General features: G+C 45.8%; 1 protein-coding gene across 2 annotated transcripts; it reads left to right on the top strand.

The window, feature by feature from the left end:
• Positions 1–356: 356 nt before the first annotated feature.
• TMEM50A (transmembrane protein 50A) lies at positions 357–24,537 on the top strand. Of its 2 annotated transcripts, none has more exons than XM_063954163.1 (7): positions 357–505; positions 2,912–3,015; positions 13,589–13,701; positions 13,944–14,011; positions 20,988–21,080; positions 21,438–21,498; positions 24,246–24,537. In XM_063954163.1, exons 2-7 carry the CDS (start codon positions 2,923–2,925, stop codon positions 24,289–24,291), a joined length of 474 nt encoding a protein of 157 aa, XP_063810233.1. In that variant the 5' UTR covers positions 357–505; positions 2,912–2,922; the 3' UTR covers positions 24,292–24,537. The 2 variants fall into 2 exon arrangements, with proteins under 2 accessions (XP_063810233.1, XP_063810234.1); XM_063954164.1 differs by lacking the exon at positions 357–505 and adding an exon at positions 1,504–1,576.
• Positions 24,538–25,192: the final 655 nt, after the last annotated feature.

A 25,192-nucleotide genomic window follows, 5' to 3' on the forward strand; every position in this document is an offset into this window, starting at 1 on the left:
AGCTCCATTGTAAATTTGTAATGCCCCTTTAACAAAAACAAAATGTGAGAGGAACTTGCCAGATGTGATGCTAATATAACGGTAGTGTCTAGTTCCTCTTCCGTAAAACGTACTTAAACAGAAGGGGAAATAGAGGGTTTAATAATCTAGTTCCTCTTCAGTTACTGAAACAGAGGGGGGATCTAGTCTCTACCCTAATATTGCATACACTTCCTTTTCTGCCCTTTACCAAAATGGACGACATTGCTTTGGCAACCAAATGTACATGTTTGGGTTAAAATAACCTTTCCCAGCATGTAGCAGGGATACCAGCAGCGACATAGCACTGATCGCACAGACCTATCCAATTATCATACATTCCGATTAAACGAGATGCTGCTGCGCACCTTCCCCTAACCAACATGGCGACACCGGGCTTGTAGCTTCCTGCATTGGGCATTGCGCCTGCGCCCCTGGCACCGAGTCAGCTGCTGCATTGTTGTTTTCCCAGTCGGCTGTAGCGGAGGTTTGTTATTGAATTCGTGTTTATTGTGTTGATGTTGGTGTATTATATCCGCTGCTATCAGCAGATAACCCGTCCTTACGGTGATCGCGGTGCCCGGGGCTAGCCTCGCCTCTCCCACATAACTGGTCGGTGTATTGGGAGAAAGGCTGGTAATAGAGGCTGCTGGGAATAGAGGGCTCTAATGATGGCTGGCTTTCTTCCCCCACTTCGGGCATTGCATAGACGTATGATGTGCATGTAGCGTATATATCGTAGGTGGGGGATGCACCCTGGCACCACTAGTGTCCCGTTACCTCTTATGGGGCACTACTGTCCCGGGGTTAGCACCACTGCGGCTCATCACCGCTATACTCTTTGGTGACGGTGACCCCGATATGTCATTCCCTCACGTTGCTTACGTCTGACTGGTGCATTTGCATAGTGATCTTTTGCCATGGTGGAACTACAGGTCTCAGCATGCCATATATCCAGTGCACTGGGGCCGCTACCCATCCTCCAGCGGTAGGCAGGGCCGGATTTAGGCGTGAGGGTCAGTAGCGGCTCTTGCCACGGGCAAGCAGGCTTTTTGCCCGGGGCGCCACTACCCTGAGGGCGCCGCCGCCGCCATGACAAGAGCCAGTACTAATCCTCCCTCCCCGGCCCCTGGCTGCAGTGAGCGCAGTGTCGCTGACTGACGCTAGAGGTCAAAATTGACCCCTAGTGTCACGGTTGATTCTATATTGGAGTGGGAGAAGGGACCTTCTGACGTATCTAGGGGAGGAGACACGTCACCAGGGGGAGGAGCTACGGGCGAACAGGGTACCCTAAAAGTACCCTTGCGGGCTCGCTTCGCTCGCCACCTGATTACTAAAGGTAATAGTTGGCGGCGTGGATAGTAGAGGAACTATCCTGCTGGCCTAGCTTCTCCCCCTTGTGTCGTGCCTCCTCCCCCAGATGGAAAAGGTCCCTTAGCCCACTTGATTCTAGCATCTACCCTAGTGTCACTGCTATGGGAAAGACATCATGACTCATAGAGAGGAGCCGGCGCCCGGAGACAACAGCAGCAGCGGTCCGGAAGCAGGAGGGAGGCTGGTAAGTATTGTTGTTTTTTTTTAGGGTTTCAAAGCAGCGTTACTACAGGGGACACAGCTACTGGGGGCAGATCTACAGGGGGCACAGCTACTGGGGGCAAATCTACAGGGGGGCACATACTGGGGGGACTGCTACAGGGTGCACAGCTACAAGGGGCACAACTACAGGGGGCACTACTACAGGGGGAACAGCTACTGGGGGCACAGCTACAGGGGGCACAGCTACTGGGGGCAAATCTACAGGGGGGCACATACTGGGGGGACTGCTACAGGGGGCACAACTACAGGGGGCACTACTACAGGGTGAACAGCTACTGTGGGAAAATTAACTGGGGGCACAGCTGCTGGGGGGGTACAGCTACTGGGGGCACAGGTAGAGGGGGATACCTGTGAAGAAGCCACACCCCATCCCTATGAAGAAGTCACACCCCTATTTTGAGGCTCGCGCCCTCGGCGTGCACCAACTGTATTTTACCAGGGGAGGGGGCGTTGCCACAGGAAACTTTCGCCCTGTGCGCCACTAGGTCTATCTAGAACTGGCCCTGATGATTTTATTTTTTTTTATATATATATATATATATATATATATATATATATATAATCGTGGCTCCGTCTGAGCCTCAGCGCGCTCGCCTAGTTGCGCCTATCGCTGTGAATGGGACGCGCATGCATGTGAGACGCACACGCGCTCCATTAACAACAATATGAGCGTCTCTGTGCTCTCCCGTAGCGGGGCAGGGGCTGGATCGCCTAGTCCCGCCAGAAGTGCACGTCTGCGATGGAGCTGCACTAGATGAGTGTGGCTCCATTTGTATGTGCATGTCTGTCCCATTTACACCCCACTCAAGATGGCACATGGTAGAGTACAGTGGAAATATTTAGCAGTTACTGGTACTTTTTGGCTGACCGTACCAACACAAGCATCAAGTGCCGCCCCTAGGCGGGGGGTAGGGTAGTAGTAATGTGCCAGGCAGCTTTACTGTGAATGTGGAGGATCATGGACATGGTCACCATAGCAAATTATGTACCAGATCCATGAGCTATGCAATCTTATGAAACCTAAAATGTACAAAAGATGGAATTGTAAAATGTTTACTACTACTACTACTGTATTAACACAGACTTGAAAACAGACCTGGAACACCACTGCTCACTGCACTGATTGTACTATAGATGGTTTAAGAACTTTAACCATAACGTCATCATTGCCTGGGTAGTTATACAAAACGTTACTACGTTAACATTAGTTTTATGATTTCTTACCAAACTACATGTATAATTTCTTTGCTATGTGTGATTTGCGTTATTACCTAATGCTCTCTGGTTCTGCTTGTAGGACTGGTCAAGATGTCTGGGTTATTTGAGACGTTACGCTGCTCAGAGTGTATAGACTGGGGTGAGAAGAGGAACACAATCGCATCCATTGCATCTGGTGTTCTTGTAAGTTGCCCGGTGTTGGGTTTGTGCACCTCCGCTGCTAAATAGTTGTGATCTTCACTTTGACTGTACATTCATAAAGCATGACTGATGCTGCCATTAGGCAATCCTAGGTGCCAGGTTGTGGAGGGTAGCAAAAACACTGTACGAGTGACAGAATGCCACTCATTCAGTGTCTTATTTGTCACCTAAGCGCCAGTGCTGTGTTTTATATACACAGTAAGAAACAACCTGGTATTACATTAATGTCTGATAACATTGTGCCTAGTAAGCTGTAATATACAGTATATGTATAATGTATACTTACTGTATGTAAGTATATATCTACAGTACACTTGATCTGTAAGTTTTCTTTGCTTAGTAAAAAGATAAAAAATTAATTGTCAGCATGGTTGTAATTAGAAAGAAAGATCAAATGGCTTGTTAGTATTTTGCAATAATTATAGTGGTATTGATGATAGACCTGCGGTGCCCACGCACTGAGCGATTGTAGGGCAGATTTGTCTGAAAAGGATACATCGTAACTATACATCATTTACAAAAGTGCAAATCATTTGTTGTTCACAAACGATAACGATCCGATGCGTCTTTGCTGTTCGTTTGATGAATCCTTTGATCTTCCCTGCTGCAGTCAAGATCTGAAGCTATTGTTAATGACAGCATGCTCCTGGATGTGGCCACTCCTAGATCTTTTGCAAGATCTTTAAGATACATCTTAAGCCCCATACATACTGGGCGACACGCTGGACTATATAAACGATAACAATCTTTTTTAAAAGATCTATCCTTCATGTCGTCCATTGTGTATGGATGAACAATGCGCGCACCCGTGAGTCGTTCTCGTTCATCCACGATCTACCAAACATGCAGCTCAATTTTAACTATATCCTTGGGCTGCATGTATGGGGAGTGAGAGGGATGACATCACTGAATATCGTATAACGATATCGCTCAGTGTGTATGCACTGGCGATCTCCCCTAATTAGCAACCAGCGATATAGCGTTGATTGCTAACTAGCTGAGGTTGCCCAGTGTGTTTCCAGCTTTATGTGTATTGCGAGTCCGGAGCTGTCGGGGAGTTCAAGGGAAATCATTAATGAGATTGCATCATAGTGTGTGGGCACCATTAGGCGTTCCTTGTCCACTAAAAACATCAACACATAAATGCGGGAACAGTGTAAATCGGAAGTATACAACAGAAAAGAAAATGTATCTCAGGTAGCCTTGTAGAGCAGGGGTGGCCAGACTTCTACTCTGTGATATACTCTAAAGGACAAAAATATTTTGCAGTCTACCAAGCAGGGCCGTTTGTACGTGCTTTATGGCAAGTGGACTGGCCCGCCAAAATTGGAATGGTTGAGAGGTATGCAGGGAATAGGTGCCAGTCGCCCACCCAGTAGAAATGCCCTCTAAAACTGCATTATTTGAGGACAATATTAAACTCAACATCTGCTAATACTTAATATAAAATGTAAAGCTTTTAGACAAAAGCTTTATAAAAGACACACCTAGGAGCTTACTTTCACAGGTATTACAGCCACTGACACACTGCCAGCATCACTTCCCTATTTCCAGTGACATCACATTACTAACATCATCCCTTCTCCCCTCACAAAACACATAACCTACCTGACAAGTCTTCAGTCCCGCTCTGTGCCTGCTGATCTGGATCTGTAGACCGGTAGGCTCCTCGCAGAGAGTGTGACATCATGATGTCACCTGTGCACTGCACTTCTGGGAGCTGGGCTTCTAAGGCCCCAGAAGACGTCAGTGGGTTGTTAGAGGCAAGAGGCTAATAAATTAGTTGCCATCTACGGGCAGATGCTCCATGAGCTACCAGTAGATCGCAATCAAAATTTAGGTAGAGTCTGTTCTAGAGGATCCCTCTCCGGGATAAATATGGGATGTAGTAGCCCATAGGTTACTATGGGTTTATGCCTTCTACACATTTCAGAGCTTGGTAAAGCTTAGAGTTTAGCAGCTCCATAGAAACTTAATGGAAATGTTACATGCTATGGATACATACGATTGTTTTGGGGGGGATTTCCCACAAAATATATTCCCCCTTCAGACTAGCAGATACAGTCCCTGAATTTATCCATTTTAAATTGTGTATAGACCCTATGCAAAATATAAAGCTGAATCTGTTGAAATTGCCCCATCATAGTAGCATGGTGCCAAACATATTCTCCCAGCCTTTGTTTAGGTGGGGGCTTAAAGTTTGATCCCACCCGGATTTTAAATAGAGCAGACTGAAAGCACACTAAAAAATAAGAAATGCAGACAAGCCGTCTAGACCCTAAGGAGGGGAGAAATGTCCACCTAATTGTCTGGAAGCACAGATGGGTATTGTCTATTAACCACTTGCCTGGCATGGGCGATCAGATGCAACAATGCTAGGCAAGGCTTTCACTGACAACCTCTCTGCTCCCTTGGATCCTACACTAGTGTGTTTCTACTGATCAATCGTTGCCCGATGTATATTCTGGCCACCTGCAGAGAGGAGCAACTACCAGAGTAATGTGAACAGAAAGGCACCCGCAGAGAGTAGCAGCATCCAGCTTGTCACGTTTTAAAGTTTTATTGATTTTCCTGATGTATCGAAAATCTAATACCTACATACCATTAATACATTTCTCTTACGTCCTAGAGGATGCTGGGGTCCACATTAGTACCATGGGGTATAGACGGGTCCACTAGGAGCCACTGGCACTTTAAGAGTTTAACAGTGTGGGCTGGCTCCTCCCTCTATGCCCCTCCCACCAGACTCAGTTTAGAAAATGTGCCCGGAGGAGCCGGTCACAGCTAGGGGAGCTCCATAGGAGTTTTTCTAGTTTTATTTTTTTCAATAGAGTTTAGGCACAGGGAGGCTGCTGGCAACAGCCTGCCTGCTTCGGGGGAGGGGGGGGGGGGGGAGTAGTGTCCAACCCTGAGAGGATAATGGCCACTATCTCCGCTGACAGGACACTTAGCTCCTGAGGGTGTTGATAGTTAGCCTCCCAAGGTGACTGCTCACTCCCCCAGCATGCCGCCGCCACCCCCTAACAGAGCCGGAAGATTCCGGTGGCTAGTGAGTCACCGGCAAGCGGGGAGTCGGTGTGAATGGCGGCAACAGGGTAGGAGCACAGCGCTCTGGAGAGCTCAGCGGTACACAGTGCGGTGCTATGAGGGGTGCCCTGAGCTAGCGCAGATAGCCTTGAGTGACCAGTGTAGGGTATCAGGGACCTCGGTAACGCTAGCAAAATCCTCAGTCCAGTATAATCTTTTGAAAATGCAGGAAGAGGCGCCATTTCCACGGGACGGAGCTTCTCAGAGCGGACCCAGCAGTGTTCAGCACCATTTTCTCCCTGCAGATGCAGCTCCAGAGACGCTGACAGGGAGTGCTGTCCCTCCACACGACTCCAGCTATCCTGTGCGGTACCAGGGGGTTGTAGAAGGGTGGGGAGGCTGTGTATTATCTGTACAGTCTATTAAGGTACACAGTCAGTGCTAGGTTAGTTATACTACCTAGTTGAGCGCTGTGTGTGTGCTGGCTCCAAGCTCTGTGTTTCTCTGAAGGTACTTGGGAGTGGGAGGGGTGGGGGGGGGAGGACTGTCTGACATTTTCCTGTGTGAGTGTGGTGTATGTTTTCTCACATAGCCATGTCCAGGGACTCTGTGTCTTATGCTGCAGAGGACGTTTCATCCCCAGAGGAATCCATTCCATGTACTCAGGAATGTAATGTATTGTCTCACATTCCTATTACTGAGCCAGAATGGCTGACTTCTATTAAGGCAATGATCTCTCAGATCTCTACTAGGGTAGCTCATACTGAGACTGAAACTCAGGTTTTAAAGAATTCTATTGCAGTTTGGTCAGGTTCTGTTCCTATTCCTTCTAAACCCCCTAGCATATACCCGAAGAAACGTGCACTTGCCCAGATTATGCAGGATGACACGGATACCGACTCTGACACGGCAGACAGTGACTGGGATGTGCTGAGGGGGTGGCATCCCTGGCTAAGAGGGTACAGCTCATGATTGAGGCCATTAGAGATGTTAAACATTACGGACACACCACCTGAGCAGGTTGAGGAGGCTTACTTCACAGATAATAAGAAAGCCTCGATAACCTTCCCTGCGTCTAAAGAATTAAATGCTTTATTTGAAAAATCCTGGGAAACCCCGAAGAAAAAATTCCAGATCCCCAAGAGGGTTCTGATTGCTTTTCCCTTTCCTGAGGAGGATAGAATAAGATGGGAAAACCCATCCATAGTTGACGCATCTGTCTGCAGACTGTCAATAAAAGGTGGTTTTACCTGTCCGTGGATCTACCGCGTTAAAAGAACTGGCTGATCGTAAGATTGACACTACGCTCAAACCCATATACACTGCTTCAGGGGTGGCGTTAAGGCCTACTGTTGCCTGTGCATGGATCTCAGAAGCTATAGTAAAGTGGTGAGGCACGTTACTAGAGGACTTGGATACAATGGATAGAAGTGACATTGAACTGTTTTTACGTAACATACAGGATTTTGTGGGATTCATGGTGGAATCCATGAAGGACCTGGGTACGCTGAATGCAAGGATATCTTCCATGTCTAAAACCCAAAAAAGAAAAGTTATTACAGCGCTCAGGAATTAATAACCAATTTATTAAAATACTATGTCCCTAGAACACATAAAAAATTACCTCCACCGGCCAGTTTTTAAATTATATATGCTCCACAGTTTTCATAATTTAAAATGCGAGGAGGCGGAGAAACGCGTTTAGACAACATTCACTTCAAAGCATCATCCGTACTGAAGCTCTCATCTACAAGTGGTCTGCAGTATCATCCATTGTTCTCTCAGAGATGTCTGTGCATAAAGGTTAATAGCACCAGCAGCCTGGGAGACTGAGGATTGGTGAGACCAAAAAGCTAAATTATTGTCTGGCCAGACATACGAACTGTCTATTTAAAATCCTGCTAGCAGACCCGTATGGTGGACACTGATTACAGAGGAGTCTGTGTACCAATCTGATTCTGCTACAGCAGTGCCTGTAATCATTTATTAACAGCTGAGTTGAGGTCATTTGCAACAAAGTTTACGTCCTATGTGTTACAGTATATTAACACTGAGTGTCAAATTACAAGCTTTAAGGCTACAAAGAGGAAATATTCTTGTTACAATCAAATGTGGAACTGACATTCACTTATTTTTTATGTTTTTATATTTATATGTGTACTGCATTTTAAATTATGAAAACTGTGGAGCATGTATAATTTGGAAACCGGTCGGTGGATGTAATTTTTTATGTGTTCTAGGGACATAGTATTTTAATAAATTGGTTATTAATTCCTGAGAGCTGAAATAACTTTTCTTTTTTGGGTTTCAGTACTTTTCTTAGGGTTGAGCAACCCCTATATTACTAGCAGCACAGGAATTAAATTGATAAGCGCGCGGTCACACCCTCTTGGTATATCTTCCATGTCTGTCTCAGCTCACAGGGGACTCTGGCTACGCCAGTGGTCGGCAGACGCGGAATCCAGGAAAAGTGTGGAGAACCTACCCTACACAGGTCAGGCTCTATTTGGGGAAGCGTTGGATGCGTGGATTTCCACGGCAACCGCGGGTAAGTCACAGTTTCTTCCCTCAGCTACGCCTTCTACGAATAAACCCTTTTCTTCATCCGCATCGCAGTCCTTTCGGACCGCTAAGACAAAAAAGTCCAAGCCTCCTACCACCTTCTTTAGAGGTGGGCGTGCAAAATCCAAAAAGCCTGCACCTGCAGGCTCCCAGGACCAGAAGCCGTCTTCTGGTTCCTCAAAAGCCTCAGCATGACGGCGGACAGCACAGCCTGGAGGACAGACTGGTGGGTGCGAGGCTCAGACGTTTCAGCCACGTCTGGGTGTCGTCCGGCCTGGATCCCTGGGTACAGGATATTGTGTCCCAGGGGTACAGACTGGAATTTCAAGAAATCCCGCATCAACGGTTCTTCAAATCAGGCTTGTCAGCTCTACTGACAGACAGGGCTATCCTACAGGAAGCCATCCAAAAATTGGAAAAGTCAGAGGTCATTGTTCCAGTTCCACTTCACATGCAACACATGGGTTACTATTCAGACTTTTTCGTGGTACCAAAACCGGATGGTTCGGTCAGACCGATTTTGAACTTGAAATCGTTAAACCCTTATCTGAGGGAGTTCAAGTTCAAAATGGAGTCTGAGAGCGATGATCTCAGGTCTGGAGGAGGGAGAGTTTCTGGTATCCCTGGATATCAAGGATGCGTACCTCCACATTCCGATTTGGCCGCCGCACCAGGCTTATCTCAGATTTGCACTGTTAGACAGTCACTATCAGTTTCAGGCACTGCCATTCGGTCTCTCCACGGCACCGAGAGTGTTCACCAAGGTGATGGCAGAGATGATGGTTCTCCTCCGCAGACAGGGGGTGAACATAATTCCATATCTGGATAATCTGCTGATAAAGGCATCGACCAGGGAGACGACGTTGCAGTCCATTGCTCTCACGACTCGTCTGCTCGGGGAACATGGTTGGATCCTGAACTTTCCAAAGTCACATATGGAGCTGACAAGGAGATTGTCTGTCTTTCCTGGGGATGGTCCTCAATACAGAAGTGCAGAGGGTGTTTCTACCGGAGGAGAAAGCGTTGGTGATACAAACAATGGTCCGGGATGTCCTGAAGCCAGCCCGGGTTTCGGTTCATCAGTGCATTCGCCTTCTGGGGAAGATGGTTGCCTCCTACGAGGCTATACAATACAGAAGATTTCATGCTCGATCCTTCCAACTGGATCTCCTAGACAAGTGGTCGGGTTCTCATCTACATATGCACCTGAGGATATGTCTGTCGCCGAAAGCAAGGATTTCACTCCTCTGGTGGCTGAAAATACCTCACCTTCTGGAGGGCCGCTGGTTCGGGATTCATGATTGGATCCTTCTAACCACGGATGCAAGTCTCCGGGGATGGGGCGCAGTCACTCAAGGGGAAACCTTCCAAGGAAGGTGGTCAAGTCTGGAATCCAGTCTTCCAATAAACATTCTGGAACTAAGAGCCGTGTACAACGGTCTTCTCCAAGCGGCACATTTTCTGCGAGAACGAGCCATTCAAGTACAGTCGAACGGTGGCCTACATAAACCGACAGGGCGGAACGAAGAGCAGAGCTGCAATGTCGGAGGTAACGAGAATCATCCTCTGGGCAGATAGACACACGCTGGCGCTGTCAGCAATTTTCATTCCGGGAATGGACAACTGGGAAGCGGACTTCCTCAGCAGACACGATCTCCAAACAGGAGAGTGGGGCCTCCATCCAGAGGTGTTCACAGAGGTGACAAATCTTTGGGGGGGTTCCTCAAATAGACATGATGGCCTCCCGCCTCAACAAGAAGCTTCAGGGTATTGTTCCAGGTCAAGCGACCCACAAGCAATGGCGGTGGACGCCCTGGTGACCCCAGGGGGGGTATTCCAGTCGGTGTACGTGTTTCCTCCACTTCCACTCATTCCAAGGATTCTAAAACTCATAAGGAGAACAAGAGTTCAGGCAATCCTCATTGCTCCAGACTGGCCAAGAAGGCATTAAGACTTACCGCGGCTACGTTTGACGGCATGGTGGTTGAACACCAGATATTAGCTCGGAAGGGATTCCGAACAAGGTTATTCCTACCCTGATACAGGCTAGGAAGGGAGTAACGTCTAAACATTACCATCGCATTTGGAAGAAGAATATATCTTGGTGTGAATCCAAGAGGTTTCTTACGGTGGAGTTTCAACTTGGACGGTTTTTCCTCTTCCTGCAAGCAGGCGTGGATATGGGCCTGAGGTTGGGATCCGTAAAGGTCCAGATTTTGGCCTTATCCATTTTCTTCCAGAAACAGCTGGCTTCCCTCCCTGAGGTTCAGACTTTTTTGAAAGGGGTTCTGCACATCCAGCCTCCCTTTGTGCCACCTATGGCACCCTGGGATCTTAACGTGGTGTTGCTGTTCCTCCAGTCGGATTGGTTCGAACCTCTACAGGAGGTTGAAGTCAAGTTTCTCACGTGGAAGGCTGTCACTCTTTTGGCCTTAGCTTCTGCTGTGTGTTGGAGCTGGGGACTTTGTCTTGTAATAGCCCCTACTTGATCTTCCATGAAGATAGAGCTGAGCTCCGGACACGTCAGCAGTTACTTCCAAAGGTGGTGTCGGTTTTTCATATCAACCAACCTATTGTTGTGCCAGTTGCTACTGACTCCTCAATTCCATCAAAGTCTTTGGATGTTGTAAGGGCGCTTAGAATATATGTGAAGAGGACTGCTCGTCACAGAAAATCGGACTCTTTGTCCTGTATGATCCCAAGAAACTTGGGTGTCCTGCTTCTAAGCAGACAATCTCTCGCTGGATTAGGTTTACTATCCAGCATGCGTATTCTACGGCAGGATTGCCGTGTCCAAAATCTGTTAAGGCCTACTCTACTCATAAGATGGGTTCTTCCTGGGCGGCTGCCCGGGGTGTCTCTGCTTTACAGCTTTGCCGAGTGGCTACTTGGTCTGGGTCGAACATGTTTGCGAAATTCTACAGGTTCGATACTTTGCCCTCTGAGGACCTTAAGTTTGGTCAATCAGTTCTGCAGGAGCCTCCGCGCTCTTCCTCCCGTTCTGGGAGCTTTGGTACATCCCCATGGTACTAATGTGGACCCCAGCATCCTCTAGGACGTAAGAGAAAATAGCATTTTTATTACCTACCAGTAAATCCTTTTCTCGTAGTCCGTAGAGGATGCTGGGTGCCCGCCCAGCGCTTCGTTATCCTGCAGTGGTTACTTGATTCAGTACTGTTTTGTTCTTAGTTAAGTACTGCGTTATTACTTGGTTCAGTAATGTTATTCAGCTGTTGCTGAGTTTTCAAGCTAGTTAGCTTGGTTTACCTTGTATGCGTGAGCTGGTGTGAATCTCGCCACTATCTGTGTAAAATCCTTCTCTCTGAGTTGTCTGTCTCCTCGGGCACAGTTTCTAGACTGAGTCTGGTAGGAGGGGTATAGAGGGAGGAGCCAGCCCACACTATTAAACTCTTAAAGTGCCCATGGCTCCTAGTGGGCCCGTCTATACCCAATGGTACTAATGTGGACCCCAGCATCCTCTACGGACTACGAGAAAAGGATTTACCGGTATGTAATAAAAATAAAAATTTTCCATGTCGGCTCACCCAATATATCATACGGACCAATTCTTCCGTTATGATCTATTGGTCTCGGGCCAGATCTCATATCAGAACAGCAGCCTTGTCCCTACACCTCCTGTACACTACAACTGTGCATGTGTAGTAAATTCCAATATTTATAGTATCAAAATTGTATTAATATTTAGTTTCTTTATTCAAGAATATTGATACAGGACCGCCAGTTAGGGATGGAAAATTTATAGAAATCTTAAATAGGTTAAAAGTGTTTCAAGTTAATCATTCGAAGATAAAAAATTTTTTGTAAACTGTGTTTCTAAAATATATATATAATTTTAAAATAAATATATAAAATCGTGTTGGATAACTTTTAAATAGATGCTCTTGATCTAATTCATTTATAAAAAAATCCCGTAAATTTCTGACCGATCTAAAAAAATAAAATAAAAAACATTAGCCAGTGAAATAGTTAAACAGTGTTTGAGGTACTTTAATTTACATTCTCTGTTTTTAAAATGCTTTTATGGTGACACTAGTATATAGCTGATCCAAAGATACCAAGTCACAACATTTCCAAGGGGCATATGTAATAGGATCCGAGTTTACTGGAGGTGCAGGATGCCGCACGATCTCAGACATTATTTTTAAAGCGCCAGTCATTTACAAGTCATGGTTTTGCCTTGTAAGTGATGGCCATTTAAAAAAAAACGTCCAAGATCGGCCGCCATTCCGCACTTCCGGCCAACTCAGACCCTATGACATATGCCACCAATGCTCAGATCCTGCCAGCAACTTCAATATTTGCCAGTTACCATTGCACTCTATAGGAGTGCCTGGCACATAGCCCGATCACCCTTCCATCCAGTGCACATTCCTCTGAGATGTCACATGTCCTGTAGTTATTCGATGTGATGAAAATAGCGATAACGATGCAAATTTTGTTATGCCCCATTAAGTACCAAGATGAAATTAGTAATCTAATCTATATTTATCCCTCTCAAACACAGCTGAATCACACGCCTGGCCGAAGCCAAGGCCAATAACATGACCACTTTCCACGTGAGATATTTCAAATCCACAGTTTTAAGTGGCTCAAACCAATGTGATTTTAAGAAACTCAACACCACGTTGAGATACCAAGGTGCCACAGGAGGCACAAAAGGGGGCTGAATATGTAGCACTCCCTTTACAAATGTCTGAACTCCAGGCAGTGAAGCCAGTTCTTTCTGGAAGAAAATCGACAGAGCCGAAATCTGGACCTTAATGGAACCCAATTTTAGGCCCATAGTCACCCCTGACTGTAGGAAGTGCAGAAAACGACCCAGCTGAAATTCCTCTGTTGGGGCCTTCCTTGTCTTATAATGATTGCTAATAGAAGAATGTCTTATCTATTTTACTGAAGGGCTAGCAGAAACTACAGTGATGGTAAACCTTTATTGTTTGTTTAGTTCTTCACAGGCTGGTGGATTATCATCGATGCTGCTGTTATTTATCCCTCTCAAACACAGCTGAATCACGCATATCATGCCTGTGGGGTGATAGCCACTGTAGCATTCTTAATGTAAGTATGTTCTGCAAATTCTTCTTCCCAAACATCTGACAGGTCCATCCGATAGCTACCTGTTTAAATATCATCGTAAAAACCTAGATGTATATTGTACAAAGTCATGGGTGAAATGCTTTCATACATGATGCAGAACTTTAGGTTGGCTTATGAAGTACAGACCACATCTCTAAGGTCATGACAGTTTAAATTAAACACGGAAATTATCATGCACTGTTTTACATAATTTTATTTTGCAGGATAAATGCAGTGTCCAACGGACAGGTACACGGTGACGGTTATAGTGAAGGATGTATGGGTCAAACAGGTAAGAAAACAAAGTGTCTCTCTTTTTTTTTTTTCTTTTTCCCACTAACACTGAGTAATGTATGTATATGTAAGCTATATTCTATAACCTCAAAATACAAGTTACCTAGAATTAAAAGTACAATACATGAAGTAAAATTACCTACACTTGATCTGAGGGACTATGGGGGGAATTCAATTATCCGCAGTCAGTGACCACTGGTAATTGTCGCACCAGGGGCTAGTCAGTTATCCCCGATAAGGCAGCGTAATCCGTTGCATATCAGGGATTAGAGGCAGGAGAAACAAATCCCTGTAAACAGCCAAATTTAACGGGACTGTTTCTCCCGAAGAAGGTTTCTCAGAACCTGTGTGTTTTCAGTAGAAAAGTTTTTTGTTTTGTTTCGTTTTTTTGGACGGCCAAAATGGATTGCCTAAAAAAAATACAGGATAAATATCGGGAAACACTGCGAAAAACGTCAGTTTATTCGCTCCCTATGTTTATTCTCTTTTAATTATATTCCCTCTTATGTATGTTTGAATAATTCCCTTTTTTTCTTCAGTGTTTGCCTATTCCACTTGCATACAGTTAAGTCCTCATATGATTAAATAGGGATAATGAAAGTATCTGATATCTAGTCCCGTGATCACTTTGAATTGTAAGTTATTTTTTCCAGAAGTACTATTTAAATACTAATTAATATTCGTAAACAACTACTAAAATTAACCTCCTGTCTCCTCTCTTCAAGGCCACAGTGGTATACGCATATACACTCCGTGGCTAATTTTTAGATTCCGCTTTCTAGTACTGGGTAGGACCCCTCCTTTGCTCCCAAAATAGTCTGAATTCTTTGTATTTGCCTACAGGATAAAAAGCGAGTCAGTTTTCCTGACTCCAGCCGTCCTGGAAATATACATTTTTAAGGCCCTAACTACGTCCAGTAACTTGGAATCTTCCAAGTCCCTAGTAGCCGCAGGCACTACAATAGGTTGGTTCAAGTGAAAAGCTGATACCACCTTAGGGAGAAACTGGGGACGAGTCCTCAATTCTGCCCTATCCATATGGAAAATCAGATAAGGGCTTTTACATGACAAAGCCGCCAATTCTGACACACGCCTGGCCGAAGCCAAGGCCAATAACATGACAACTTTCCACGTGAGATATTTCAAATCCACAGTTTTAAGTGGCTCAAACCAATGTGATTTTAAGAAACTCAACACCACGTTGAGATACCAAGGTGCCACAGGAGGCACAAAAGGGGGCTGAATATGTAGCACTCCCTTTACAAATGTCTGAACTCCAGGCAGTGAAGCCAGTTCTTTCTGGAAGAAAATCGACAGAGCCAAAATCTGGACCTTAATGGAACCCAATTTTAGGCCCATAGTCACACCTGACTGTAGGAAGTGCAGAAAACGACCCAGCTGAAATTCCTCTGTTGGGGCCTTCCTGGCCTCACACCACGCAACATATTTTCGCCAAATACGGTGATAATGGTTTGCGGTTACTTCTTTCCTGGCTTTTATCAGCGTAGGAATGACTTCTTCCGGAATGCCCTTTTCCTTTAGGATCCGGAAATTCAACCGCCATGCCGTCAAACGCAGCCACAGTAAGTCTTGGAACAGACAGGGCCCCTGATGTAGCAAATCCTGTCTGAGCGGTAGAGGCCATGGGTCCTCTGATATAATTTCTTGAAGTTCTGGGTACCAAGCTCTTCTTGGCCCATCCGGAACCACGAGTATCGTTCTTACTCCTCGTTTTCTTATTATTCTCAGTACCTTTGGTATGAGAGGCAGAGGAGGGAATACATAAACCGACTGGTACACCCACGGTGTCACTAGAGCATCCACAGCTATTGCCTGAGGGTCCCTTGACCTGGCGCAATATCTAGTTTTTTGTTTAGGCGGGACGCCATCATGTCCACCTGTGGCCTTTCCCAACGGTTTACCAACAGTTGGAAGACTTCTGGATGAAGTCCCCACTCTCCCGGGTATAGGTCGTGTCTGCTGAGGAAGTCTGCTTCCCAGTTGTCCACTCCCGGAATGAATACTGCTGACAGTGCTAAGACGTGATTTTCCGCCCATCGGAGAATCCTTGTGGCTTCTGCCATCGCCATCTTGCTTTTTGTGCCGCCCTGTCGGTTTACATGGGCGACTGCCGTGATGTTGTCTGATTGGATCAGTACCGGCTGGTTTTGAAGCAGAGGCCTTGCCAGACTTAGGGCATTGTAAATGGCCCTCAGTTCCAGAATATTTATGTGTAGGGACGACTCCTGACTTGACCAAAGTCCTTGGAAATTTCTTCCCTGTGTGACTGCCCCCCAGCCTCGAAGGCTGGCATCCGTGGTTACCAGGACCCAGTCCTGTATGCCGAATCTGCGGCCCTCTTGAAGATGAGCACTCTGCAGCCACCACAGTAGAGATACCCTGGTCCTTGGAGACAGGGTTATCAGCCGATGCATCTGAAGATGCGATCCCGACCACTTGTCCAAGAGGTCCCACTGAAAGGTTCTTGCATGGAACCTGCCGAATGGAATTTTGCTTCGTAAGAAGCTACCATTTTTCCCAGGACTCGTGTGCAGTGATGCACCGATACCTGTTTTGGTTTCAGGAAGTCTCTGACTAGAGATGACAGCTCCTTGGCTTTCTCCTGCGGGAGAAACACTTTTTTCTGTTCTGTGTCCAGAACCATCCCCAGGAACAGTAGGCGTGTGGTAGGAACCAGCTGTGACTTTGGAATGTATAGAATCCATCCGTGCTGTTGTAGTACTTCCCGAGATAGTGCTACTCCGACCAACAACTGCTCCTTGGACCTCGCCTTTATAAGGAGATCGTCCAAGTACGGGATAATTAAAACTCCCTTTTTTCGAAGGAGTATCATCATTTCTGCCATTACCTTGGTAAACACCCTCGGTGCCGTATACAGTCCAACGGCAGTGTCTGGAATTGGTAATGGCAATCCTGTACCACAAATCTGAGGTACTCCTGGTGAGGATGGCAAATGGGGACATGCAGGTAAGCATCCTTGATGTCCAGGGATACCATGTAATCCCCCTCGTCCAGGCTTGCAATAACCGCCCTGAGCGATTCCATGTTGAACTTGAATTTTTTTATGTATGTGTTCAAGGATTTCAAATTTAAAATGGGTCTCACCGAACCGTCCGGTTTCGGTACCACAAACAGTGTGGAATAGTAACCCCGTCCTTGTTGAAGTAGGGGCACCTTGACTATCACCTGCTTGGAATACAGCTTGTGAATTGCCTCTAGCACAGCCTCCCTGCCTGAGGGAGTTGTCGGCAAGGCAGATTTGAGGAAACGGCGGGGGGGAGACGCCTCGAATTCCAGCTTGTACCCCTGAGATACTACTTGAAGGATCCAGGGATCCACCTGTGAGCGAGCCCACTGATCGCTGAAATTTTTGAGGCGGCCCCCCCACCGTACCTGGCTACGCCTGTGGAGCCCCCGCGTCATGCGGTGGACTCAGAGGAAGCGGGGGAAGAATTTTGATTCTGGGAACTGGCTGACTGGTGCAGCTTTTTCCCTCTTCCCTCGTCTCTGTGCAGAAAGGAAGCGCCTTTGACCCGCTTGCTTTTCTGAAGCCGAAAGGACTGTATCTGATAATACAGTGCTTTCTTAGGCTGTGAGGAAACCTGAGGTAAAAATTTTTCTTCCCAGCTGTTGCTGTGGATACGAGGTCCCAGAGACCATCCCCAAACAATTCCTCACCCTTATAAGGCTCTATGTGCCTTTTAAAGTCAGCATCACCTGTCCAGTGTCGGGTCTCTAATACCCTCCTGACAGAATGGACATTGCATTAATTCTGGATGCCAGCCGGCAAAATATCCCTCTGTGCATCCCTCATATATAAGACGACGTCTTATGTTCGCAAAATAGTATCCCTGTTTGACAGGGTTACAGACCACGCTGCAGCAGCACTATCTGCAGGTCTCAGTCTAGTACCTGAGTGTGTAAATACAGACTTCAGGATAGCCTCCTGCTTTTTATCAGCAGGTACCTTCAAAGTGGCCGTATCCTAAGACGGCAGTGCCACCTTTTTTGACAAACGTGTGAGCGCCTTATCCACCCTAGGGGATATCTCCCAGCGTAACTTATCCTCTGGCGGGAAAGGGTACGCCATCAGTAACTTTTTAGAAATTACCAGTTTCTTATCGGGGGAACCCACGCTTTTTCACACTTCATTCACTCATTTGATGGGGGAACAAAACACTGCCTGCTTTTTCTCCCCAAACATAAAACCCTTTTTTAGTGGTACGGTACTTGGGTTAATGTCAGAAATGTGTAACACATTTTTTATTGCCGGGATCATGTAACGGATGTTCCTAGTGGATTGTGTATATGTCTCAACCTCGTCGACACTGGAGTCAGACTCCAGAGCCATCTGAGGGAGCGGGCGTTTTTGAGCCCCTGATGGCCTTTGAGACACCTGGGCAGGCGCGGGCTGAGAAGCCGGCTGTCCCATAGCTGTTACGTCATCCAGCCTTTTATGTGAGGAGTTGACACTGTCGGTTTATACCTTCCACCTATCCATCCACTCTGGTGTCGGCCCCACAGGGGGCGACATCACATTTATCGGCATCTGCTCTGCCATCACATAAGCCTCCTCATCAAACGTGTCGACACAGCCGTACCGACACACCGCACACACACACAGGGAATGCTCTGACTGAGGACAGGACCCCACACAGCCCTTTGGGGAGACAGAGAGAGAGTATGCCAGCACACACCAGAGCGCTATATAATTTTGGGATTAACACTATATTGAGTGAATTTTTCCCAATAGCTGCTTGTATATACAATATTGCGCCTACATTTTGTGCCCCCCCTCTCTTTTTAACCCTTTGAGCCTGAAAACTACAAGGGAGAGCCTGGGGAGCTGTCTTCCAGCTGCACTGTGAAGAGAAAATGGCGCCAGTGTGCTGAGGGGAAGCCCCGCCCCTTTTTCAACTGACTTTCTCCCGCTTTTTCTGGAATACTGGCAGAGGTAATTTTACATCTATATAGCCTCTAGGACTATATATGATGTAGATTTGCCAGCCAAGGTGTCATATATTGCCCTCAGGGCGCCCCCCCCCAGCGCCCTGCACCCTCAGTGACCGGAGTGTGAAGTGTGCATGAGGAGCAATGGCGCACAGCTGCAGTGCTGTGCGCTACCTTGGTGAAGACCGAAGTCTTCTGCCGCCGATTTTCCGGACCTCTTCTTGCTTCTGGCTCTGTAAGGGGGACGGCGGCGCGGCTCCGGGAACCAACACCAAGGCCAGTTCCATGCGGTCGATCCCTCTGGAGCTAATGGTGTCCAGTAGCCTAAGAAGCCCAAGCTAGCTGCAAGCAGGTAGGTTCGCTTCTTTTCCCCTTAGTCCCTCGATGCAGTGAGCCTGTTGCCAGCAGGTCTCACTGTAAAATAAAAAACCTAAAATAAACTTTCTTTCTAGGAGCTCAGGAGAGCCCCTAGTGTGCATCCAGCTCGGCCGGGCACAGAAATCTAACTGAGGTCTGGAGGAGGGTCATAGTGGGAGGAGCCAGTGCACACCAGATAGTACCTAATCTTTCTTTTAGAGTGCCCAGTCTCCTGCGGAGCCCGTCTATTCCCCATGGTCCTTACGGAGTTCCCAGCATCCACTAGGACGTCAGAGAAAAGTGGTACTACTCTGTGATGTAACTTGAATAAGGGACACTATCGCATGATAAAATGTGAATAAAGTTGAGCTACTATGTGGCCTAATTTGAATTGGGGTTACTATTGTGTGGCCATGCCCCTCCCCAGCAAGAACATGCCCCGTTTTGGTCTGTGCGCCAAATGTGCACACTGTTCCTATTTAAAATATAGTAGGTAAGAGCACCAAAATGAGGACTGCTATGGGTGAGCGGTGATGGGGCACCAGCCGAAAACTTGCCTAGGGCATCATATTGGTTAGGATCAGCTCTGGCGGGTGATCAGGTACTAACGGCGCATGCGTATGGACCGCAATGTGCACCCGCTTCGGACAGCAACAAAGGGCATCTCCGGTCAGCAAAGGGATGGTGCGAAAAACCCGCCGTGTTTGGGTGGTAACTGACCGTTTATTGGGAGTGTCCGGAAAAACGCAGGCATTCCCAAGGGTTTTCAGGGAGTGTCTCTGACGTCAACTCCGACCCCAATCAGCCTGATGTGATCGCACTGGAGGAGTAAGTCATGTGCTGCGCAGAAACTGCACAAAGGGGAGTTTAGCAGCTCGGCGTACACAGAGGATCGCACACTTACATGACAAATATACAATCACCCTGGAGGCAGCAACTATCTGATCACAGGACAGCAAAGTTAGCAGCCCAGCAATCAGGTCTGAATGACCCCCTGAGTTTGGGAAACTGTGTCCTACGATCCGCATGTTGTCACAGTCTTGCCATTCTCAAAACTCTCATTAACCATGGCCCTCATTCCAAGTTGTTCGCTCGCTAGCTGCTTTTAGCAGCATTGCAAACGCTAAGCCGCCGCCCTCTGGGAGTGTATCTTAGCTTAGCAGAATTGCGAACGAAAGATTAGCAGATTTGCTCGAAAATCTTTTCCTGCACTTTCAGAGTAGCTCCAGACCTACTCCTAGATTGCGATCACCTCAGTCCGTGTAGTTCCTGGTTTGACGTCACAAACACGCCCTGCGTTCGGCCAGCCACTCCCCCGTTTCCCCAGCCACTCCTTCGTTTTAGCATGACACGCCTGCTTTTTTTAGCACACTCCCGGAAAAACGGTCAGTTTCCGCCCAGAAACACCCACTTCCTGTCAATCACACTACGATCAGCAGAGCAACTGAAAAGCGTCGCTGGGACCTGTGTGAAATGACTTTGCGCGTGCACCTTGCGTCCAATACGCATGCTCAGAACAGCCTGATCGCTATGCTGCGAAAAACGTCAGCGAGCAATCAACTCGGAATGAGGGCCCATAAGAGAACAGCAAACGTGAATGTTTTCCTTGTATAATGTGTAACATACATAGTGTTTTCATTTTCCAGGTGCTCGTATTTGGCTGTTCATCGGCTTCATGTTGTCTTTTGGTTCTCTGATTGCATCTATGTGGATATTGTTTGGCGGTTATGTGGCTAAAGGTAGGAAGTATTTCCTCTATTACTTGCTAACTGCACCTAATGGCAATATAAAGTTCATCATGGCAATGGATTCACATTTATTTCCTAACCTATCACTGTTTCCTTCATCACCTCTTCCCAGGGGCCACAGCTCTACTCATCCTGGGCCTTTCTTCTCACATCCCTCCATTTCCAGGGCACAGGTCTAGGGATGGGTTAGCATATGGCAATGTGTCTTGGTGAATCCCTGCTTTATTTAAGCTGTGCACAGTAAATTCTGCATTCTTAGTTTTTTTGTTTTGCTTTCTTACTGTACAGTGCACTTTTTATTTTGCAAGCTATGTTTTACAAAAAAAATCCATTAATTGTGTTTTGCAGGTAGCCAGGTGGTGTATCCCGGGCTAGCCGTATTTTTTCAAAACGCTTTTATCTTTTTTGGGTGAGTAAAAATGTATCTACTGTATACAGATTTGACATTCTTTCTTGTGTTACTGTAAAGTGGCTGTCTTCCTGGCGCTACTGCTAGTGCTGCAGAACAGTCATTTTCAACAAATGTTTGGAAAGCAGTACAGTATAATGTTATGGGTGTCGATCAGGATGACCTATTCTGTGCACCAGAGACATCATTTTCCCTCCCATCCTTTATTCAAACTTATTACATTATTTGTGTAACTCAGCAGCCGTCTAATAGCCTTTGGGGGGTATCCTATTACCGGCGGTAGTTCACTGCACAGCAAAAAAACAGGCTAATGTCGCGATTTTAGCCCGATGTTATTATTGTGCTACTCTATTGTAGCCCATTTTTTGCCGTGCAGTAAACTACCCGCTATCGGCCGATAACACACGGGATCCAGGATAAGTTCCTGGACCCATGTATTGTCACCACAAAATCGGGACTCCTTTTCAGGGATTATGCATAATCTCTGATAACTGCCAGCATCAGGAGATCAGCACGCCGCATCAGGGCTAATAGGATAGCCACTGGCGAATGTATTAGCAATGGTAAATTACCACTTCTAATAGGATAGCTCCTGGCAAATGTATTAGCAATGGTAAATTACCGCTTCTAATAGGATAGCTCCTGGCAAATGTATTAGCAATGGTAAATTACCGCTTCTAATAGGATAGCTCCTGGCAAATGTATTAGCAATGGTAAATTACCGCTTCTAATAGGATAGCTCCTGGCAAATGTATTAGCAATGGTAAATTACCGCTTCTAATAGGATAGCCCCTGGCGAATGTATTAGCAATGGTAAATTACCGCTTCTAATAGGATATACCCTTTTATATTTTCTTTACAACATATACAGTCATTTTATATAATTACAAAAAAATGTTATAATAAAGATCCCAATGTCTTATTAAATGACCCTATGTTTCTTTATTAAATGGGGCCAATTTGAGCTGTCAGTATTGCCTGTAAATCACATGAGTTAAACACCTGCATTCATAGCGCACACAAAGTCTACGGTTTAACTAAACAATATGGTATTGTATGGATGGATATGTTATATGGCTGGTAAAGGGTAAAGCCTTGTTTACCGAGGGGAAACTGTTTTATTTTCTTACACCATCAGTCCCAGGCTGACATTTAGAATATTGGCCACTTGATAAGCTGATCTTCTACTGCTGAAGACCAGCCTTAAGGCTTTATATTGTCTACAGCACTAATGCTGCCAGTTACCCTGATTTGTAGTAATGTGCAACTACATAAAGACCCTTATACTCAATAATAGTTTATTTAAAATGACATTATTATTGTGCATATGGTTGGAGGATACATTAACTGTTGCTGACCTCTGTGTGCAGTCATATTCCATCTGCAGTTACATATCTCCAGCTGCTGCATATAAAGGGCGGGATTCAATTCTTTTCACCCCTTTCCACACCCTTTCTGTTTCTGCCCTCAGGGGCGTGGTATCATTATTTCAGCTCGCTACCCCCAAAGTAGGGAAGCACCCAACCCTTTACACAGCTAAACCTGATCACTATGGGCACAATATGCGCGATAACGGAGATCAATTTAGAAAGGAAATTGGGCATGATATGTCATTTGAATCTCACCCAATGACTGATTGTGTTGCCCACAGTAGGGATAGCTTCAGAGGGAGATGTGTGCTGAGTGATCTAGCACAGACCGCTCATCACACATCTCTCCCCGCGCTCAGCACAACATGATGTGTGCTGAGCGAGGGGGGGGGGACGCTCATTTCACCCAGTAGTGAAATAAGCGACCTGCTAGATTGTGCCTGCATGCTGGCCAATCTAGCTTCGGCGATAGCGACGCGCGTGACCGCACATCGCTGTCGCCAGCACCCCTACACACGGAACGATGTGTTTTTAATTTGTAAGCAATCTAGACAGATTGCTTAGAAATTAGGTGAACATCGCTCCCTTTACACCACAGTAGTGTCTGACTACAAGCTTATTTGGCCGTAGGGATCCTGGTTCTCCCAGAATACTGATTGTCTTGGTAATTGCAAGTTTGAACCATGAAATACTTATTCTACAGTGCAAACTCCAGCTGCATCTTAGGCTAGGGTCACACTCTGCTTTTTTGCAGGTCCCGTTCAGCAGGACCCGCTTGGCAGAAAGGAGCGTTTTGGGTTCACACAAAGAACAGGATCCATCCACTGCCACAATGGGATTTCAAGTAAAACACAGTGCACAGCTGCACTGTGTGAACAAGTACTGTACATTCAAATGTATGTGTTCGACTTGAAATCCGGTCGTCCTATCATGCTGCGGTTGGATGCGGCGGTGTAGAGGACCACATAGGAGTCCATGTGCAGGCTCCTTCCTGCTAAGCGAATCCCACTAAAACGCTATGTGTGGCCCTAGCCTTAATGAATAAAATTAGTGGGAATAGATATTTTATTGTATTATTGTGTCAGTCATATAATGCTTGCCTGGCTGTCAGGATTTGGGAAAATGTTACATCACAGAAGTTCTTCAAATTCAAGATCCAAACATTCTGTCAATGTGGTTCCTGTATAATTAATGGTGTTCGCTGTTTAATACTAATACTGTTCTATTCTTTACTTGTGATCCTATGTGCTATAGAGTAATTAGTGTTGCACTGTGTCCGAGAAAACTAGTTTCAGTTCCTTTAGAAAATAATGGGATTCAGATTGGTCCTTTATATGTAACTCTAATAATGCTGACTGGTTCTCTTTTATTCCATAGGGGACTGGTTTTCAAGTTTGGCAGGACTGAAGCTTTATGGCAGTAGCATATACCAGCAGTCTAGGTCTTCTTACGTCTTTTCTAATGCACATTCCTCCTAGTAATGCTATGTAACAGAGTTATTAGACCAAAACCTTTGTTATTCATGGACGTTGGATAAATACAGCAGTGAAACCTTAATAAAAAAATACAGGATATTGCACTTTTAGCTTAAAACAGATGTTTTTGGATTTGTATGTATGGATTTTATAAGTTGAATAAACATTTAATAAAAATAAATACTAATGTTAAAGTGTGTTTTTGAGATTTTTTTTATTTGTGATAAATCGAGAGGACTCAATTTAAATTTTGGAAGTTTCAATTTATACCAACAGTGTACAAAATACCTGTTACTACTACTAAGGTCTGTGTATTAAGTGTCTGTGTGTACATTAACTTTGTCTGCCTCTACGAACTTAGCAAGTGAGTCCCAGAACATTGCTTGTCTTCAGATTTTAGCGCATTAACAAACTGTGGAATTATAATCCTTGGTTAATTCATACTGTGTTTAGATACTTCAAGTGATGAAATGGAGATTTGTCCGTTATGCACCCATTATATACAGGGTTTAAGTTGCAGTATATGCAAACTCTTATGGTTTTATGTTGTGTATAGGACAGGTTGGCACAAGATTACTCCACATGCATGGCAGAGTCATGGAATCAGTGCTGCATTTAGCGTTGGTACTGCCCTAAACATTTCAAGTGGACACACCCTAAATGACTTGTGCACCTCTATCTCCTTTCATTTTTATCATTATATAATAGCTAATTGGTAACAACTAATTGGCAAACACCAAGAAAGCATACCAAAAATAAACTATTCATAAAACATTTTCATTTTGTCCATGAACAAAGTGAATGTCACCTGTATGCTACTGTATATTTACACAAGTAACATATAATTGT

The sequence above is a fragment of the Pseudophryne corroboree genome, chromosome 2 (genome assembly GCF_028390025.1).
Source record: "Pseudophryne corroboree isolate aPseCor3 chromosome 2, aPseCor3.hap2, whole genome shotgun sequence".
In the NCBI taxonomy this organism is placed as follows: domain Eukaryota; kingdom Metazoa; phylum Chordata; class Amphibia; order Anura; family Myobatrachidae; genus Pseudophryne; species Pseudophryne corroboree.

What these genes read in the sequence shown, in the direction of transcription:
- TMEM50A (XM_063954163.1), top strand. Translation starts at nt 2,923, where the DNA reads ATGTCTGGGTTATTTGAGACGTTACGCTGCTCAGAGTGTATAGACTGG. An exon ending in AGGATGTATGGGTCAAACAG is followed by an intron (nt 14,012 to 20,987) that starts GTAAGAAAACAA and finishes TTCATTTTCCAG; the next exon opens with GTGCTCGTATTTGGCTGTTC. An exon ending in TGGCGGTTATGTGGCTAAAG is followed by an intron (nt 21,081 to 21,437) that starts GTAGGAAGTATT and finishes TGTGTTTTGCAG; the next exon opens with GTAGCCAGGTGGTGTATCCC.